This window comes from Cucurbita maxima, unplaced genomic scaffold, assembly GCF_002738345.1.
Source record: "Cucurbita maxima cultivar Rimu unplaced genomic scaffold, Cmax_1.0 Cma_Scf00007, whole genome shotgun sequence".
In the NCBI taxonomy this organism is placed as follows: Eukaryota; Viridiplantae; Streptophyta; class Magnoliopsida; order Cucurbitales; family Cucurbitaceae; genus Cucurbita; species Cucurbita maxima.
In genome coordinates this window covers 2,073,824-2,095,428 of record NW_019272023.1, presented here as the reverse complement: position 1 = coordinate 2,095,428, position 21,605 = coordinate 2,073,824, and the positions used below count along the sequence as shown (strand labels likewise).

At 33.6% G+C, this 21,605-nt stretch overlaps 1 protein-coding gene across 1 annotated transcript; it reads left to right on the top strand.

The window, feature by feature from the left end:
• The first annotated feature begins 10,904 nt into the window (after nucleotides 1–10,904).
• LOC111481686 (zinc finger protein WIP2-like) lies at nucleotides 10,905–13,350 on the top strand. Its single transcript, XM_023127249.1, has 2 exons — nucleotides 10,905–11,603; nucleotides 12,649–13,350. Exons 1-2 carry the CDS (start codon nucleotides 11,046–11,048, stop codon nucleotides 13,141–13,143), a joined length of 1,053 nt encoding a protein of 350 aa, XP_022983017.1. The 5' UTR covers nucleotides 10,905–11,045; the 3' UTR covers nucleotides 13,144–13,350.
• Nucleotides 13,351–21,605: the final 8,255 nt, after the last annotated feature.

The window sequence follows — 21,605 nt, the reverse complement described above, 5'->3', positions numbered from 1 at the left end:
TCCCCCCCCCCCCCCCTTTTTTAATACTCTTAGTTAGCATGATGTTCTTTTCTGTGTCCATCTGTTAAACAAATTGTTAGAAAGCAACAACTAAACATGATAGGTATGATATAAATTACAAAAATATAAGAAAATGAGAAATCGATAGACTTTAAGGATGAATAAATCGACTGTTCTAGATGAGATTGTTTTGGGTTTGGTTGCCATGTATGCAACCGTCCCTTAGTCTGAAGTTGATATAATATTCATAACATTATAGAAACAGGGAGAATATTGTATAATCCTAATTAACATACTGGTATTGCCTAAGGATCCCGCAGAACTATTTGATTATGAGAGAGATTGAGAAATTGTCAAGACATAGTAGATTATATGTAACTTAAGTCAAGTCCTAAAGAGGTTCAGTACCATGCAAACTCATTTTATATAAAATCTTTTCGTTCATCGTAGCTTCTATGGAAAATAACAATTTCTCACAATTATTAAATTCCTATATTTGTTTTAATTGACCGAACCTTGGATGTGTCATTAGGGCCAAAGAAGATAAGTAAATGTTAGTGCACTAATATGCTTCTAAGTACAAGAACATAAGGATGAATCATATTGCCTAAAGGATGATAAGGATAGACAAATTGACTTACATGGTTAAAGAAAGTTCGAAAAATTGATAGGGAGTGCCTCCTAAACCAACAAAGCTAAACCTTCACTTTTAGTTCTTTTATGTGGCTCATTCAATAGTTCTTTTCGTGGCTCGTTCGATAGTAACTTGTAGCTATGCGTTCTTAGCCTAGCTAGAGTAATTCCAAGTTGGTTGAAGTACTTTACCAAAACCATTTCTAGAAAGCATGTGACTAGTAAGAACAAGACAGAAGGACATTTCTGCATTAGAAGTAACCCAAGACAAAAGTGGAACATCCATGTGATTAGGGATGTAACTACGAAAATCTTGTAAGAGACATTAAGGATCAAATATAATTTAGAATTTCCAATCCTAGTCGAAATCTTAGGCATGTGGTATTACAATTCCTAGTCCATAGATACATATGATAGCATTGCCTACACAACATTTTTTTTTTTTTTTTTGTCTCCTTGAGTACACTTACTGAGCCTCTAATATAAATTTTTCTTAAGGTTACAGGAAAAGAGCTACCTTGTTGTCCAATAACTTAAAACACATGAGGCAAATGTTAGACGATTATCATATATATATATATATATATATTGGACAAAGATGCGAAACTCTTTATTATGTATACATGAAAAACGTACGAACATGAAAGTGTGCCAATTAAATTTATTACGAGAAGAGTATAATCAGAAAATAGCTTTGATTTAGAAGCCCAAATCGAGACATCTATAATGATATCTTCCAAGCCATAATTGCCATAAAATATGTGTAAAACTAATTAACCGTAGCGAATGGCACTTGGAACCTTAAACCGAAAGAATTATCTCTTTTGCCAAACGAAACAGCTGACTTGGTTGCTTCATGAGGGTAGACCAAAGGCTTGCTCGCATACGGACTGTAAATAAGGACACGATCAAGGGCTTTTACGTTGTTTTCACAAAGGAACCAAGATGGGCTGAGAGCTATTGAGGGGATTCAGACCTGAATTTTATCAGTCCTGTTCAAAACCTTCTTGATTATAGACCACAAGAAGACAAACTTTTTAGAGTTAGCTTATTGACGAAAAAATTAAGCCTGCTGTCCTTGGAGAATCCTGTAAAAACTGCTTTGGCCGAAGAAGTTGAAAACACTCCCATCTTTTTCCAAAGCCCAAATAATCTTGTGGTCTCGCTGTCAACCACACTTCTGCCACCGAGATCTGTAAATAGGAGGATTCGATATCGGGTTAATCAGTAGCTTAGATATTCTTTATAAATACACATAAAACATAATATATAGCACAGAGATGATTTTTGTCCACTTTACAAGTGTAGAGCCTAGCTTCTCAAGTTGTTTCAATTACTCAGATGAGTGCCCTGCCAACCATTATTATCATTATGGGCAGCTGAGAGTTTATCAGATCAGGTAGAGCTCCCTTTTGCTTGTTGTGCAGAATAAGCTGCCATCCTGAATCTGAGCCATTGGCAGTTATGAGGATGAGGATGAATACATATACATGGTGGTTTTCAACTGTTTATTTTTACACATGATGTCACATCTCTTTCTCAACAGTTTTAGTTAATCATTAGCTTCCCTCCATCTCTTGAGTAAAACTTGGCCCTTTTTCTGAACTCCTCCATTTTATCCTCTTTCCCCATCCCCAAGTTGGATGAACAACAAAGGAATGGAAGCATTAAACCCCGTTTGTCTATGTACTTCTTCTCAATTTAAACTCAAAATGTTCTTTTTTTTAATTCATATATCCATCCTAATTATTTGTTTTAGAGAATGGGGTTGAAATGATTAAATTTGATCTGTCTGGTGATTTAGCTTAGTTTTAGAGAATGGCTATGAAGTTATTTTAAATTCCTTTGAGATGATTTAGTTGACTAAGGAATTATTTTGAATTTTTTCTGCTTCAAATTTAAAACACAAGAAAATAGATACATTTAATTTTTCACCGTTGAATATTAAAGAAAAATAACCAAAATATCACACATAAATAGAAAATATAAATAGTTATTATTATTATTATTATTATTATTATTATTACTATTATTATTATTTTGCTATACACTAGAAAAAATAAGGGAGAGAGTATTTTTTTTCAATAGAAGCAAGAAAAACAAGAAACACTACAAATTTAAAAGTAAACGACAACAAATATAAAAGCACAAACCATTTCTAGTGTTTAGATTCTAAAATGCACTTTAAATCTTTTAAAAATCACTTCTAATTATGTAATCAATAACTACAAAATAATAATAATAAATAAAAATAATAATAATAATAATTTTCCATTTAAAACACATTCCAAACCAAATTTTCTAATGAAATGACTCAACAACAAACATGCAATCCAAAGGATCAATTAACACAAAAACAAGAACATAAGACCCCATGTTTATAAGATATATACTTGTCCAAAAAGATGAAGCCTAGCTTCGTCAATTTCCTGGTACACATTTTTAGAACACTTGAAAAATTGTTTAAATATGACTTTAATGTTGCTTATTTGTTACCTCCTTTGTTATTTACTTCTGTAAGGCCTAAACTAGATGGCTGGAACGATGAAATTCTCATTTTTCATGAATGTGTCTCTGCCTTTGCTAATGTGAATTTGGCCCGCATTTTACTCTACTTACATCTAGCTCCTTATGAATTATTTGACGACCTTACTTTATGAGACACAATTCTATACTACTACTGAATCGTCAGACTTATTCATCACGATGAGAATCTTAGCTTGAGCCTACTTTCATCACACTCATGTTACTTTTTAGGAGGCATCTGTTCTGGTAAACTACCCATAGTTTAATCACCCTCAACTAAAACACTTAAGATTGTAGAGTTCGATAAATATAATTATATCGACGTGAATATCCATCCAGATAAAATAACATTCCACAAGAGGTTGAATACAGATTTTTTTACTTTAATATTAGATTAAATAATCAATCAATCCCAAAATTTAAGGGGTAAATCAAAGTAAGTTTAATTATATGATTACTTTAACTAACAAACTATTAAGAACAATAAATAAATGAACTCAAAGCGACAATGAGATGATGATGGTGAACTGTATGGCATATAGAGATTCTGGGGATTTGCAAAATTTGCAGAGGCCACAGAGATAATGTCTGTCTTGAAACCTTCAAAACAAGACAACAACATCGAAAATTGTTGCCTCATTTTTAGTTTCCCTTCAATTCTTTTTTTTTTTTTTTTTTTCCTTTTCAACCAAAACCCTCCATTATTAATATTATTTCTCCTCTCTTCCATTCTTTCTTACACACTCGTGCTGTCTTGAAAATAGCATCCCAACAAAGAAAAAAACCCTAATTTAACCCATCTTTTTCCTCGATGTTTTTCCTTTGTTCCCTTTAAATATGGGCGTATTAATAGGGCCTTTTGCAAACTATTCATTTGTTTTTATTTTGTGTGTTTTGTTCTTTGCAAATCTCCTCACCTAAATGCATGTGGGTGCTTGTGCCTCCCCCCATGCTTTTCTATGTACTCAAATCTTGCTTTTTTGTTGAGTTTCCCCTCATTTGTTTACAACTTCCAAAGATCTTTGAGAGGGAGAGTGCATATCGATAGATTTGTGTGTTTAATTTATTGGGTTGTAATAAATAGGTGTAAAAGTGAAATCCTAGGTGAAACTTTTGAATGTCATCTGTATTTGAGTATGGTTCACATTAACTTGCTACTGATAAAATGTCATCAATAAGTTGCTTTTGAATGTTGGCATCCCTTCCAAAGATCTTCAAGAGATATAGAGAGTGAAACAATAGTTGATTTGACCATGACATTGTCACAAATTCTAAGAAAACTAGGTGAAGAACTCTTGTACATGACTGATATTGGGTATGCTCTGTTTTCTTATATAGGTTTTGTGATGATATTTGTGAGAGAATATTATTTTCAAGTGAGTATTGAGGATACAAACAACTAAGAACACTGTGTGAATTGAATTCAAAACATAGGGTGGAATTATATAATAAGATGGCTTGAATATGGCATGAAAAAACATGTTCTATTGCACCAGTAAAAAGGGTATAGTAAAATGGTTAAGCCACACACACACACACCCATAGCTATATGACTACACTCGAGGTTTAAACTAGACAAAGGGCAAATGGACAATGCAGCAAAATGGCTCCCTTTCATAGTCCATGTCCTATGCCTTTTTTTACTGTCCCAATACCCCATTTCCCCCTCCCTGAAAACCAGGTGAAATAATAGGTCCCTACCTCTCTCTGCTTCTCCCTCTCTCTCTCTCAAACATGCAAAGACATTAATTTTATGGTACCTCTCTCTGGTTCTTATCCATTTTGATCTTCTAGTAAACCCCATGGTAAAAAACTCAATCTACCCCTTTAAAACTTAGAACCTTTCCTAACTGAATCAATTTAAACTCTCTAAAGTCTACACGTGTATTAGACTTTTTTGAATATAGAGATTATGAAATTTTTATCATTAATTTGAGATGTTTGTCATATTCTTGTTTTCTTCTATTTTTCTCTGACTTATTCGTAGCTACTCTGATAAAGTTTTAGGGGAAGAATAATGTTATTATATAGATGAACTCGAGTTAGATTTTAAACGGAATCGAGTGAAAATAGTTATAAATCCTTAGTCGATAGTCTAACTTGATTCACTTATGCATGATTATAAGTGTGTTCGAGTTTTTTTTTTTTTTTTTTATATATATAATAAAGTATGAATAAATGAATTAAAGAATAATTATGAGTTTGTGCAAACCCAAGAAATGATTTAGACAAAGTGAGAGATGGGTTAATATGACATTCATCTTTAAAATCATCATACGATATGATAATATCATATCAAAGCTTGTACCATTTTACTTTTGGACTTTATTTTTCAAAAAAAGATCATTTTTACTCTAAAAATATTAGAAATTGATAAAGAAGTACGAAAATTCCAGCAACACTCCACTCTTAGAATGAGAAAAAAACTATGGGCAAAGGGAAAGAAAAGGGATACAAGTACGAGGTGCTTCCCCAAATACAATAAACAAATAAGTGTATCCATCCCAGAAAGAAGAAAAAAAAAAAAAAAAAAAAACCCTATAATTATACCATTATGGCCCTACATACTCAATTTCTTTATTAACACAGATCTCAAGTTTTCTCACTTCAAAAGTTACCCCCTACACTTTTGAATAACACCAAACAATTTAAATGGCATTACCCTTGACAGATTCGAATCTAAGACCTATCACAAAACTCGGTTAATCCTAAATTTAGTTATATCGAGACTTTGCCGATTTGTTGTTAGACGAATATGACTTTCCATAACGGTATGATATTGTTCACTTTGGGTGTAAGCTCTCAGGTTTTGCCTTGTGTTTTCCCAAAAGGTTTCATATCAATAGAGAGAGTATTCTTTGATTATAAACTTATGATTCTTCCTTACGAGACTTTCATTATCCACCCAACAAGTAAACCTAAAGTGTGTTTTCTCTTCTGCAAATGAAAAAATGGTGGCATATCTTTAGCTTATAGTTAGCTTTATGTGTATATATATATATATATATATATAAATATATAAATATAAAGCACTGTTTCATTCACCATATCTATGTATCTTGTGTTTCTCTTATGCTCATTACTCCCACCACACCACAGCCCCTTTTGATGATTCTGTATCATATCATAATTCTTTCTTGACCTCTTTCTCTCCATATAGATTTTGTCAGAAATTTTCTAACCATTTCTTTTCTTCTCTTTTTCCTTTCTTTTTTTGGGTTTTTCCCCCACAATTTCAGAGAGAGAGAGAGAGAATAGTGACCTAGATTAGAGGAGAGAGAAGGAGAGGATAAAAGGGTTTGCTTAGTTTTTGGAGGATATTGAAACAGTGGAGGGTTTTGAGGAAATGGAAGCAGGGGAGGGTGATTAGAGATAGCCGACCACAGCTTCTCATATACCCATAAAAATGTTGGGAATATAGTATTCCTAGTTTCATCATTATTTAATATTTAGTTTTTTTTAAATATAAAGTCTATATTGGCCTACCGTCGTCCGCTTATGTTTTGTTAGGGAGAGGTTTCCACATATGTTTAATTCTATTTTGTTTGGGAAATGTTTCCTTATGTTTAGTTATGTTATGTTAGGGAGAGAATTCCACATGTGTTTAGTTCTGTTCGGTTAGGGAGAGATTTCCACATATGTTTAATTATGTTCGGTTAGGGAGAGGTTTTCACATATACTTAAGTTCGGTTTTTATATATACTTAGTTTTGTTCTATTAGGGAGAGGTTTCCACATATACTTAGTTCTCCTCTCAAACCACTACGTCTACTTATTAGTTTTTGTGTTTTATTATTTTCCTTCAAAATTGTAGCCAAAAAATTTTAAAAAATATACCTGGTTTGAATTTGACCAAAAATGAAAAAGAGGATTAAGAAACTAACATAAAAAAAATAAAAATACTAAAATAGTTATTGAACTTCTCAATTACTTATTTAATGCGGTACATTTTTATAATATTTATTAAATAGGTAAATCATTAATTTAAACATAGTTTAGGTTTACTGTTCAAGTTGAGTTCTAAGTTACGTATTATTAAACAACAAGTACTTGTTAAGTATATATTATATTTTGTTGTTTAATTTTGTCTCTAAGTTGCTAGCTAACATCTTAATATAGTTTCCCGACTTTCAAAAGATTTTGTTTTGGTCTTTAAATTGCGAGTTAACATACATTATATTATATTTAATTACCGAACATAAAAATTAAAAATTTAAAGATAAAAAAGTTTTAAAAAAAAAAACAGAATTGAATCAGAAACTAAAATTTGATGATTATGGCACACATACAAAAGGCGTAAAGAATTTGATAATATCAAAGAAAATATAATAAATAAATAATTTTTTTAACATAAAAATTAATGCAAATAATCAGTGAGCAGCTTTAGTTTTACTTTTTCTTTACCATGATATGCAATAATGATAATCGCCTTTAGTTAGCTTTTTTTTTTTTTTTTTTTTTTTAAATTTATAATTATATTTTGGTAAAATGAATTAAACAGAAATACATATAATATTTAATTGTATATCTAATAAAGGTGGTGGATAAGGCACCTGATGTGCACGTGTTGAAAGACATTTTTTTAATAATTTTTTTTTAGGTTTGCATGTGCCACGTGGACTCAGTCAAAATATAATGATGTTTATGGTTTGGAAATAAAAGCATGTAAAAGGTAATACCTTCCTTAATTTGTCTTTTTTTTCTTTGTTTTCTTTTCAACCACTTCCTTAACCCATGTTGCTAATTTCTTGTTCGGGTATTGTTTAGGGGTCATATGCTCATTATTATACGGTTTGAAATGTCTGATAATTCGACCTCTTACTCTACGATTGTATATGTATTATCAATGTAAACATAACTCAACTAGTTTAGATATAATGTTCTCGATTAAAACGTGTTAGGGTTCATAACTCAAACAGTATAATTATTATACTGTCTCAAATGTCGATAATTCGATCTCCCACTCCACAATTGTGGATTATAATTGTTTATATAATGTTCTCGACTAAAAGAGTTTGATTCATTTTCCTAATATGCATGTGAGTGAGGACAACAAGACCCAGATGACCATGTCGCTGGAAAATGTTAGAGTCATTAGATATCCAATTAGACTAATATTATTTTAAATTATAATAGGTTCGTTTTATTTTTTAAAATATTATAATTAAAAAAAATATTAGCCAAGTTTTTTTTCTTCCCTTTTTTGTTTTGTTTTAAATATTAAAAATACTATTAAATCATCCAAATTTACAAACATTATTATAAAATTTAGAATTGGGACATAATTTCATATTTTTATAATGTAAAAAACATAAAAATGGGAATAATTACAAAATTACCTGATTTTTTAAAGTAAAAAAAATGAAATGATTATTAAACATACATGAGCAATATGTACAGTATTTGACCAAAAAGAAAATCCATCAATTATTGTATGAACTCTTTGATATCTATGAAATGATTGTCACCTTTTCTTAAATTATTTCTTTTATGAATAAAATTCTAATAAAAAAATGGTATTAAATTAATCATTTTAAATTATACGAACGAAAAATTGAACGTTTAAGAATACTTTATTTAAAAATTCAGGCAACATAAATTATTTGTAATGACCCGACTCTTATAAATCTAGATTAACTAGAATTGTCACTAAAATAAACTAAATTTGCTCGGGTTAGCTCTTTAAGACTCACAAATACAAATTGAAACTACAATCTTCAAAGCAATTTTACGAGACATTTTAAAGTAAATACAGCTCACAATTATCGAAAAGTTCTTAAATGTGAAAGTAAAGTATAAATCACGAGGACATAAACCCCATAGTACAACCAACAATCTTTTTCATCACATCCCCCACTCTGTCATTGTCTTTACCTAACAAAAATATTTTAAAAGGTTGATTTTATTAAAAATACTCGATAAGTAACCTCCTTCTTGGGTTGAATACACACAGTAAATTGCAACGTAAGTCGAGGGATCGGAGTACTATTCACAACTAGGTCGTCTAGTTTGCGACCTAACCTAGAAATATGATCATCTATCTTGTAACCCTAAATCGCTCACTGATCAACTACTCTGTGGCCAGATCTCAAAGTATTGACCGTCTAGCTCGTGATCAAAATCAGAACTTTGTTCTTTAGCTTGGGATTAGAAACTAAAACGTAGGTCATCTAACCTATGACCACGGTAGTACAATTAACTAACAAAAAGTTACTTGGATCACTAATCAATACGTCAAACATTCAATAAAGTCGATGGTTGTTGTACCAAAACTTCCTAGGGGCACAACATAACACTAGCTAATTTGATACACGACGAGCAACTAATAGAAGAGATGAGACTATTTCGTATGAATTTAAGACGCCCACAAATGAGTACATTGAGAGGGATGGACCAAAGACAACGAGCACAATCAACAATCACAAGTGGGAGGCGAGACCAAAATCAAGAGAGAGAATCGTACCACGATATGAAGGTCGAACAATGTCACAACAAAGACGTGATGGTTGCATTAATGACTAATCAGACTAGGAGGAGTGAAGTTTATTTGTTCAGGACTCGATACACAGATATGGAAGAAACGAGAGAGATTGAGAAGTTGAACGACTAGAGATGTAAGAAATGAGTCTAGCCGAGAAGCCAATGACTAGGTTTTTCATTTTTTTTTTTTCTCTCTCGAACTATTACATTATTATTGTCATTTTAAAAGACATAGAAAAAAAAAACTATATAATATGATATGATATTGATAATGAATGTAACAATCATAGTTGATGGTAAAGAATATTGTGGATATCATCATAAGTAAAATAAAATTACATAATTGCTTGTGCTTTTATGATTGATCTAATATTTGGGATATCTTATTATTAAATTATTACACGTCATTAAATTATTTATTTTACCCACCCTTAAATAATGAAATTTAAATAATGAAATTTAAAAAATGAAAAATACAAAGTGGGTAACTCTGACAATTAACTATAAACGGCCATTAACGCCATTTTCCAACCAGATTCTGTTCATACAAAAATTGAAATAAATTGTAATATTTATTTATTAAAGGAAGAAAAATATTAACTAATATAAAAAATTAGGTTAAATTCTTGAAATATCATTGCTTCGAGATGAGAATATGTACTACTGTTTCTTTTATAAAGGGTAGAAACCTTTTCCTGATAAACACGTTTTAAAATCGTGAGGTTGACGACAATACATTACAGATCAAAACGAATAATACAAATGATATTAGAGTCAGGATAAGGTGGTATGTCATCGAGAACGTTGTTCCCCAAAAGGGATAGATTATGAGATCCTACATTGGTTGGAGAGGATAACGAAACATTCTTTATAAAGACATAGAAACGTCTCCCTAGTAGACGCATTGTGAGATCTCATATTAGTTGGAGAGGAGAATGAAATTTTTTTTACAAGGACGTGGAAACCTCTCCCTACTAGACGTGTTTTGAATTCGTAGCGATACGTAATGGACTAAAGCGGACAATATCTACTAGGAGTGGACTTAAGCTGTTACATTCCTTGAGGTTACTCGATTCAGATAGAAAACCTACAAAAAAAAAAGAATAATAATAAATAAATAAATAAAAATTAATAATTGGAAATTCTTCCACGCCCATTTGCCCATGCCATCTTCTTCCCTTCCCTTCAATTTGGTGATCTTACTGTGTGTATATATATATATATATATATATACACACACACATAATCTCTCTCCCACTCTCCACCGTCCACTTCCTTCAGTCATCTTCTTCTCTCTACAAAAGCATTTCTCTCTCTCTCTCTCTCTCTCTCTCTAAAAGCACTTCCGCCATTAAAGCCACAAAGAAGAAAAGAACAGAACTATTTCCCCTTCCTTCCCACACCTCCATGGATGACCCTTCCACTAACTTCTTCAAAAATCTCTTCAAATTCAACCCTTCTCCACCAAACCCTCATCCTCCTCCTCCTCCTCCACCTTACTTCCTCCCCACTCACCTCCACGCGCCGCCGTCCTCTCCTCCTCTCCGTCAAGCTCTCCCTCTCCTCCGCCTCAGCCCCACCAGATCATCCCAAAACAACAACGCCCCACAAAATTTTTCCTCCTCCTCCTCCTCCTCCTCCGCCGCCGCGGCCGCCAACGTTTCGGTGACTGTTGCACTCCACATAGGGTTACCAAGCCCTAGCGCCTCAGAAATGGCAACCCTTTTGCTGTCTAGTAATCAAAATCAAGAGGAAGAAGACGAGGACGAAGACGACGATGAACACGAATTAGAAGAAGAAGAAGAAGAAGAAGAAGTAGCAGCCATTAGTGGACTATGTTTAAGCAATAGCCGACTCAACAAAGGACAATATTGGATCCCAACTCCTTCACAAATCCTCATTGGTCCTACTCAATTCTCTTGTCCTGTTTGTTTCAAAACCTTCAATAGATATAACAACATGCAGGTAACCTTCAAAATTTCACTAACTTTGATCTTAATTCTCCCAAAAAAAACTCATTTTTTTTTGTTTTTGCATGGATTTGTTGACTCAATTAATGTCTGTCTCCACTTTTTCTGATCCAACTCTGAGTAGCTTCTTTAAGTGATTGAACAACACAGGCAATGTTCTTTGTGCCTTCCTCCCTCTCTCCCTTTGCTACTTTGAACTCTGTGCTGTTCTTCTTCCAAATTTTTTCCTTTCTATTTTACTCAAATTTTTCTCCTTCTTTCTCGGGAAACAAACACATGCTTTTGCCTATTGTATATTCCATACCCTCCTCTCTCATCATTAACGATACCCACTTGATTTCAAGAACAATTCTTTCTTTTTTCTTCAATTTCTTTCTTTTCTCTCAAATGGGTTCTCTAAAAATTTGATCTTTATGATATAAGAGTGCTACAAACATCAAAAGTTCGTATTTTTCTCTAATGGGTACTCCAAAAATTTGTTCTTTATGATATTAGAGTGCTACAAACATCAAAAGTTTGTATTTTTCTCTAATGGGTACTCCAAAAGTTTGTTCTTTATGATATTAGAGTGCTACAAACATCAAAAGTTTGTATTTTTCTCTAATGGGTACTCCAAAAATTTGTTCTTTATGATATTAGAGTGCTACAAACATCAAAATGAATGGTAAGGAATTATGCTAAAGTTTGTATTTTTCTCTAATGGGTACTCTAAAAATTTGATCTTTATGATATAAGAGTGCTAGAAACATCAAAGTGAGAGGGAATTATGCAAAAGTTTGTATTTTTCTTTAATGGGTACTCCCAAATCCTTTGTTTTTTTTAAACAATCATTGTCGTTTGAGAATTACAAGAACTCATCAATCAAATCCTTTCGACTTTTGATTCGAATCAACATTGGCCTTCGTGAGTATAACCGAGTAAGAATCATCGTTTTTTTAGGTTTAAAGTTTAAATCTGCTTCGAATATAAGGAAAAAAAAAAGGGTTTTGTTTATTAAGTTTTAGACTTTGTTTGATGATGATTTGGTTTGTTTGATATAGATGCACATGTGGGGGCATGGCTCGCAATACAGGCGAGGGCCAGAATCATTAAGAGGCACACAACCAACAGGGATGCTTAGGCTGCCATGCTATTGCTGCTCGCCAGGGTGCCGCAACAACATCGACCATCCACGAGCCAAGCCCTTGAAGGACTTCAGAACCCTTCAAACTCACTACAAACGCAAGCATGGGATCAAGCCGTTCATGTGTAGGAAGTGTGGGAAAGCCTTTGCTGTTAGAGGGGATTGGAGGACTCATGAGAAGAATTGTGGGAAGCTTTGGTATTGCATTTGTGGCTCTGATTTTAAGCACAAGAGATCCCTTAAAGACCATATCAAGGCCTTTGGCAATGGCCATGCTGCTTACAACAATTCTAATGCTAATAACAATCCCGATCATCGTCATCGCCATCATCACTGTCATCATCATCGTCATCATGGGATCGATGAAGACGAGGACCCGGCTTATTCAGAAGTCGAACAAGATCATGATTGATATTGTTCTGATGGGGTTTGGGTTGGTTTCTATGTCATTACTTCTTAGTATGTTCTTCTATATATATATATATATATAATGGGGTTTTAGGGAACATTGTTCTTATATATATGTTCAAAAGTTCAGGGTTTCTTTTTAGCCATTTTAGCCTAAGCTTTTTTTGTATATTGATTTGCCATTTTCAATCAACTATTGGTGTTTATGGCTTCACAATCAAATCATTGATCTAACTCAAAAGTTTCAAAGCAGATAGGTACAGTAATTCGAAATGTTTACTAAGTATAATCTTGATCAGTTAAGTAGAGCTTGAAGCAATATCATGTATGGTACTTTGAGACCCTACATCGGTTGAAGAGGGGAACGAAACATTTCTTATAAATGTGTGGAAACCTGTAACAGCCCAAGCCTACCGCTAGCAGATATTGTCCTCTTTGAACTTTCCCTTTCGGGCTTCCCCTCAAGGCTTTAAAACGCGTATGCTAGGGAGAGGTTTCTGCACTCTTATAAAGGGTGTTTCGTTCTCCTCCCAACCAATGTGGATATCACAAAACCTTTCTTTAATAGACGCGTTTTAAAACCATGAAGCTACCAGCGATACGTAACGAGCTAAAGCGGACAATATTTACTAGCGGTGGGCTTGGACCACGAACAAAACACAAAAAAATTACAACTTTGTTGTTGAAGACAGTGTGAAGAGTTAGCAGGTAGCTTAGGTTGTGAGCTACGAACATGTTTTATTTTTGGTTGTGTCTTTGAATCGTAGAGAGGACAGGGAAAATAGAGGTGCATGGAGGGAGAAACATAGGCGTACGCATTATACATGGAAACCATAAATGCTGTGATTAATTACACTTCCATAAAAGGCCAAAGAAAGTTGATTGATGTGCGTAAAAGAACACAACCATTGTTCAACTAACAAAACCCACCTCACCATTTCTTTTAAATTCTCCTTTTAATCATTGTCTTTCCTTTAAACATCTTCATTATCACTCCTATAATTCACCATCTCCTTCCAAAACCCTCAAATTTTAGGTTTCCAAATCTCGATTCGACTCAATTCTCGTAACGATGAAGATACAAACAGACTCGTTATTCGAAACAACCAAAGATCCTAAGAAAATGGTAAGAATATATATGCATATGGGGATGATAATGGTATTAACCACAAGGGGATTTGCAGTGGAATAGATACTCATGGCAGCTTTTGTAGACAGAGATGGGCAATAAAAGGTAGGCACAAGGGCTAACACTAAGAACATAAACAGTACATTGATACGACATTTCACTAACCCTTTGACTATTACTTTGATCTTCAAAACCCTTTTTTCTACCATGAATTATGATATGGGCAATCCCGGGATCGAGCGAGAGTTATTTAGGGTTCGTTCGATTATGCCTTGTTTTTTTTCCGATCTCGAGTGGATTCAAAAGTTTTAGCTGATGGGTTACGATTTCGATCCCTTAAAAAGGAAATGAGAATGGCCTTTTTGGATTTTTCTACCCTAGTTGGTAATTATTTCTAGGGTAAAAGTTGAATTTTTTTACTTTTGAGGGGTGTATTAGAAAGAAAAAAAAGGGATGGAATTGAAATAGTTTAGTTTGGAGGGGGTAAATAGTAAAAATAGTAAAAATAGTAAAAATAGAAGAAGGGCATTTAGTGGGCATTAAATAGGTTCCTACTCCTTTGGGAAAGAAGAGACCCTACCACTATTTGACCATTCCCCCCTTTCTCTCTCTTACTCTACGTGGATTTTAAGGGAAGAGAATGGGTTTGCATATTTACCCTTTCCTTTTTGGACACTCCCATCATTTATGCCCTTCAACCTGCCCGCTAGCAGATATTGTCCACTTTAGCTCATTACGTATCGCTGACAGTCTCACGATTATATAATGTGTCTGTTAGAAGAGCCTTCGACACCCTAAGAAATGCTTCGTTTCCCAGTTCACCGCTAACAGATATTGTTCGCTTTAACTTGTTATGTATCGCTATCAGTTTCACGATTTTAAAATATATCTATTAGAAGAGTCTTCAACTACCTAAAGAATGCTTCGTTTCTTAGTTCACTGCTAACAAATATTGTTTGTTTTAGCTCGTTACGTGTCGTTATCAGCCTCACGATTTTAAAATGTGTTTGTTAGGAGAGTCTTCGACACCCTAAAGAATGCTTCGTTTTCCAGTTCACCACTAACAGATATTGTTCACTTTAGTTCGTTATGTATCGTCGTCAGCCTTATGATGTTAAAACACGCCTATTATGAGATTCTTCGACACCCTAAAGAATGCTTCATTTCCCAGTTCACTACTAACAGATATTGTTCGTTTTAGCTCGTTATGTATCAATGTCAGCCTCATGATTTTAAGATGTGTTTGTTAGGAGAGTATTCGACACCCTAAAGAATGCTTCGTTTCCCAATTTACCGCTAACAAATATTGTTCAATTTAGCTCGTTACGTATTGTTGTCAGCCTCACGATTTTAAAATGTGTCTCTTATGAGAGTCTTCGACACCCTAAAGAATGCTTCGTTTCCCAGTTCACCGCTAACAAATATTGTTCGTTTTAGCTCGTTACGTGTCGTTGTCAGCCTCACGATTTTAAAATGTGTCTGTTAGGAGAGTCTTTGACACCCTAAAAAATGTTTCGTTCTACTCTTCATTCGATGTAGGACCTCCAAAACGAACTATTCTTGCATTGCAAAATCCCCGTTATTCCCTCTCAACCAAACACATGCTTGCTTCTTCCATACTTCTACCTTCTACCTAAACTCTTAGCTTCACCCGGACTTTCTAAGAAATTATTGGAAGAAGTTACCACGTTCACACTGTAACGATTGGTATGCACGGGACAGAAAATCAAATGGGTTACTCCAAATTCCATAAACTTAGGTCAAATTAAATGGGTGGTTGTACATCTCATAAACCCGATTTCTAAAGATTTGTTGGAGAAAGGAACAAAACATTCTTTATAAAGGGTAAAAATCTTTCCCTAACAGACATGTTTTAAAACCGTGAAACTGATTACGATATAGAATAATAATATTTTGTCGGAGTTATGTTTGGAATTAATTTTATCTCTTTATCTTCATCTTTGTGTTCACATTCCATTACATTGAGGGAACAATTATGTGTCCCCCATCCCCCACTCTCTCCTCTCTCTCTCTCCAATAAATAAAATAAATGTTCTTGTTCTTCATTCATTGTTCAATAAATGTTGAAAAATAATTGACAACCAAAGATATATAATCATTAATGAAACTATCATATAGCAACAAATATTACATTATGTTCTTTGGTCATCATTTAATGAATATTTAATAATAATAACAAAATATGATATTTATTTACAATATGGTTTAAAGATGAACTAAAATGAAAATTGTTAGGCAGCTCACGCTCGAGTAGAGGTGGAGCACGTAAATGAACCGAGATATCATAAAAATATGTAAGTATAGTTAATGGAGTTGATATTTACGGTTTATACCAACATGGACAGTCCCCCTTGCATCTCCTGCGACATGATCATATTAGCTACCCCTTGTTTCCTAAGACCAACATGAGTCATTCCAACATGTTTTGTCTTCACTCACATGCATCCCATAAAATTTTCTAACAGGTCACCCAACATAAAATTATTCTAAGTAAACCACGTTAAACTTTCATTCGAATGTGGTCTCAAATATTATCAGTTTTGGTCCGTTACATATCGTCGTCAACTTCACGATTTTTTGAAGTGGATTTTGACACTCCTCGACAAGTCATTTCATAAATAAAGATCATAAAGAGATATTGATCGAGATCGAGCGAAAAAGATTAATTTTGACGTTTATGCTATCAAATCAAATCGTCAATAATCCATATTCCTTAAAAGAATGGTTAATTGCGAAGAGAAGATCTTAAAATTATAGCAAAACCAAGGAAGCATTAGTTAATAATCACGATTAGTTGGTTTAATTAATTAATTAATTTCAAATCAAATCCAAAGTTGTTGAAAAAAGCTAAGTGTTTGTAGAAACATGGATGCCCCACCATCAACGCAATATCTTCTTCCCATGTAATTACACAAATCCATGCTATCTTTATTGGATTTCTCTTTTCCTCGTATAATATTAAAAATCTATAAACGTTCGGTTCCTCTCTCTAATTAATATGAAATCTCACAATTCATTCAGCGTCTTTGCTAGCACACTACCCACCGCTAACCGCTAGCAGATATTATTCATCCTCATGAGTCTTAGAACATATCTACTAGAGAGAGATTTCCACATCCTTATAAGAAATGTTCCGTTCTCGTTCCACCAATGTAATATAAAAGGAATTATTATTATTTTTTTTATTCTTTAAGCCTTTAAAAATGGAATAAATGTCATAATCAAACCTTCATCAACAAGCCAACCAAACATGCAACATGAGTACATCACATTTATGAAATATGTGTGTTCTCCTTATTTTAAATTATTAAATAACGTGAAAATTCAAATTTACCCTTTATAGAACGGAGAACAATATTACCTGCTTCGACATTTTTCTGGGTTCAATGACAATTTAACATTTGGTATCAGATTTAAATAATCTCATTTCTTCCTCAGTAAATATTGGTACTTGACTCTGTCTTACGTCATTAGTGTCGAGCTTTTGGTATCAAAATCGAGATAACAATTAAATAACTTAAATATTCGAGATTAAAACAGAACCCATATGAAAATTCGAACGAGAATCGAGAATGACTATAGATGTATCGAGCATTGACTTTGTGAAAACTGTTCTTTCCAATTTGCTCAACAAGGACATGTGCTCTGTCTCCCTTTATTCCCTATAGACCATACTCCTCTCTGCCAAATCTTCTGGTTAACCTAACAATTAGGTCAAGGAAAATAGGCCTATGCTTTGGAAATAAGTTGATGTTCGTGATGTAACCATGAAATCATGTCGACGTGCATATAACTTAGCGATATAAACATGTATTTGGTTTCTAAAGGTCGGAAATTTAAATTTTTGTTCTTACACATTAGTCGTACAAAAATATATATATATATATATCCTTGTACATAATACTAAATAATATTTTCGGGCAAAATTTAAAATTTTAATTTAATTATAACCTATTTGTAAAATGTACCCTTTTAGTTGGTTCGTGAAAGCAAAGATATTAGGGTTTATGTCTCGAGTGGACAATATCGTACCATCGTAAAAGTTCGTTATCCGTTGTTGTTATCAACAAATTTTTAGGTTGAGAGTTCAAATCTCGAGACGTTTTGATTGAGAATAAAGTGGAGATAGAAGACATATTTGGTCTTTTTGTGTTACTTTCTGCAAACTTTAGATGGTGGGAGCAAGGTGGTATGTTTTCAAATGATCTCTTTCTTTATATTTTGGCCATCATGTATCTCATTTACACTTTAAACCACGCTCCCTTACCATGGTCCATTTTTGCCTTAACTTTGCCTTAAATTGACGATATTCGAGACGATTTCAGTAGATTTCAGATATAAAGTTTCGTACGTTTTGGTCTAAAGTGATCGATAGACCTAATAGATTGGCTATAACATTATACTGTTGTAGAAATACAGAGATTGGATATCTTGACTCGGGCCTGAATCTTTTGAACTTTTGGTTGTGTTCTCTCACTTTGCTTTAATTTGTGCGAACTTTATTTCAATCTTTTTTTTCCAATACCTTTTGTGTCGGAAATTTGCTTTCGTAAATGAAGGAAAGATGAGCTAGCATAGTGTTGCTTTTAGCTCATATATGGGTCTTTTCTTGTTACGACCTGAATAACGTGTTGAGTTGTAGATTTGAATATCTGGGCTTTTAATTTCATGATATTATATGTTAATGAATATTTAAAAACAACCTTAAAAAAACATATTAACCAAACTCGACCCTACCTCAAACACAAGTTTTAGAAATTCTTCAAATACGAGCTTCAGAAACTCTAGGGTTTCTAATGTCCATCGCCCCCAAAAACCCTAATTCAAAATTTGGAATTGTTATTATATAGACTAATTTGGTATTTATATAGAAATCGTCGTATGAGGCTTATAATCTATTTTAATTTCGTAAACAATAGTTACTATAAGGGCAGTGTAACGACCCAGACCCACCGTTAGCATATATTATCCTCTTTGAGTTTTCCCTTTTGGGCTTCCCCTTAAGGTTTTAAAACGCGTTTGTTAGGGTAAGATTTTCACACCCTCTCCCCAACCAACATGGGACATCTCAGACAATAACTTTAAATATAAGAGCGAGATAGAAATTTTTAGACAAGACATTCATGATTGTCCTCTTTGGGCTTTTTCCAAGGCTTTAAAACACGTCTGCTACGGAGATGTTTTCACACCCTTTTAAGGAATGTTTCGTTCCCTTCTCCAATCGATATGGGATTTCTGAATCCATCCATCTTGGGGGTCCAGCATCCCTGTTGGCACACCATCCCACCACCTGTAGATATTGTTCTTTTTGGGTTTTCCTTTCAAGATTTCTCTCAAGATTTCAAAACGCGTATGTTAGGGAGATGTTTCTACACCCTTACAAAAAATGTTTCGTTTCCATCTTCAACCGAGGTGGGATGTCACAAACCCTAAACCCTAATAGTTAAAAACTCAAACCCAGGCTCATAAATAGGAAGTTGTTGGGCTATTGAGGGAAAATGGTAGCATAGTTTGTGCAAATAAAGGTGAGTATGAATGAAGCAATGAAGCATGTGTTTCACCTAAACCCTTTGAACCTATGTTTCATCATTTTATGCTACATTCATTGCACCCCACATGCTTTGCTTCTCCAAATCTACGTACCCTCTCTCACCAATCTAATATCGCAATTATTCTCTTAAAACTCCGAAATATTTCGATGGCTACGATTTATTGTTCACAAGTTCGAAGGTATAGATTTACGACAAACCCGTGTAATTTTAGGGTTAGTTTATGCATTATTTTATAAATGGTATGTTTTTCAAAGTTTCTTTTGAAGGGATATCCCGAGCATGGTTTTTCAAAAGTGTCTTTTAGCATCTTTTCATTTATTTTAAAATTACAAAAAGTCCGACCTTGACCTGTACATGTATGGAAGGTCAGTCGTTATAGTAATGACATGAATAACGTTATGAAAGCATAGATACCAAATCAAGGGATCAAACAAGAAAGTTTAGGTCAAAATGAACATTTCATGTCAACGACACTAAAAGAAAAAAAAATCCCTACTTGAAAGGTGTTCAGTAGTGTTCGTATAAAGTTATATATTCGTTCGATAACGTCTTTGTTTATAATTTTATTTTACACATTTGGTTTATTAATTCTTATTTCCTTTTTTTTTTTTAAATAAAAAATAAAATTGTATTTAATAATTATTTTCATCTCATAAAAATTTTAAGAAACGAGAAATTATGAAAACATTATCAAATAAACTTTGTATGCTTTAAATCAGGAGAATTGAAGTTTTTACACCTGAAATTGCCATGGAAGATCTTCGGCTTGTACTCTCAGATCAAGCATTTATTCCTCTCTTCTGTTTCTTACTACACTTTCTCCCGCCAAATTTCACTTTCCCCATCGCCCAACTTGGAAACTCTGTTCCAATGGCGAATTGAAGGAAGCATTGCTGTAAATGGCCAAAGGGCTATTAGAGAAGGCCAAAGAGTTCATGCCCACATGATTCGAATTTGTTAGCTGTGTGATAACTGCGATTGTTTAAGTGATGCACGGAAAGTGTTTGATGAAATGCCCCAGAGGAATTGGGTTTCTGGGACGGTGATGATTTCGGCTTATTCGTTGTTTTGCCTTCGAAGCCTTGAATGTGTTTGTGGAAATGTTAAAATCAGGTAACTTTTTTCTTCTTCTTCTTCTATTTGTGTCAATGGGTTTGTGAGATGGCAGAGAAGATTGTTGTTGCTGAAAAACAATGTGTTAGAAGTGTTGTTTGGATGAATATTAGAAGTATTATTAAGATCATGGCATATTAGTTTTTGTATTACAAAGAGAGAGCGAGTGCCAATTGTCTCACGAGATTAGTCGAGATACATACGAGCTTGTCTAGATATGTAAAAAGAAAATAAAAATTCTAGATAACAATAAATTTCACTCGTCGCATGGATTGTTCATAGATATTAGTCCTTCATTAGAAAATAAAATGAAAATCATTAGACCACCGTGGGTTGAATTAGTGGTCAATAAGGGTCGATGTAAATAACAAAGGGCGAAGATGGAATGACATCAAGCTATAGTGACCCCTATCTAGGATATAGTATCATATCCTACGAGTTTTCTTGGTGATCAAATGCAGTATGGTCATACGATTGTCCCTCCACACTAACTAGTCTAGTGATGATAGTTTGATTACTTGTGAGTACAAAATCCTTGCCTAGGTTCTATTAGATAAATTATGAAAAGTCCTCTAGAGGATGATCTCTGCGTCTCAAGGTGTGTTTATCGTCTATAGATAGATACTGGATCACACTCTTATAGCTGACAGC

Bases quoted from the DNA above. Each gene is read 5' to 3' on its own strand.
- LOC111481686 (XM_023127249.1), top strand. From the start codon at position 11,046: ATGGATGACCCTTCCACTAACTTCTTCAAAAATCTCTTCAAATTCAAC. The intron at 11,604-12,648 runs GTAACCTTCAAA...TGTTTGATATAG, and splicing joins ATAGATATAACAACATGCAG to ATGCACATGTGGGGGCATGG.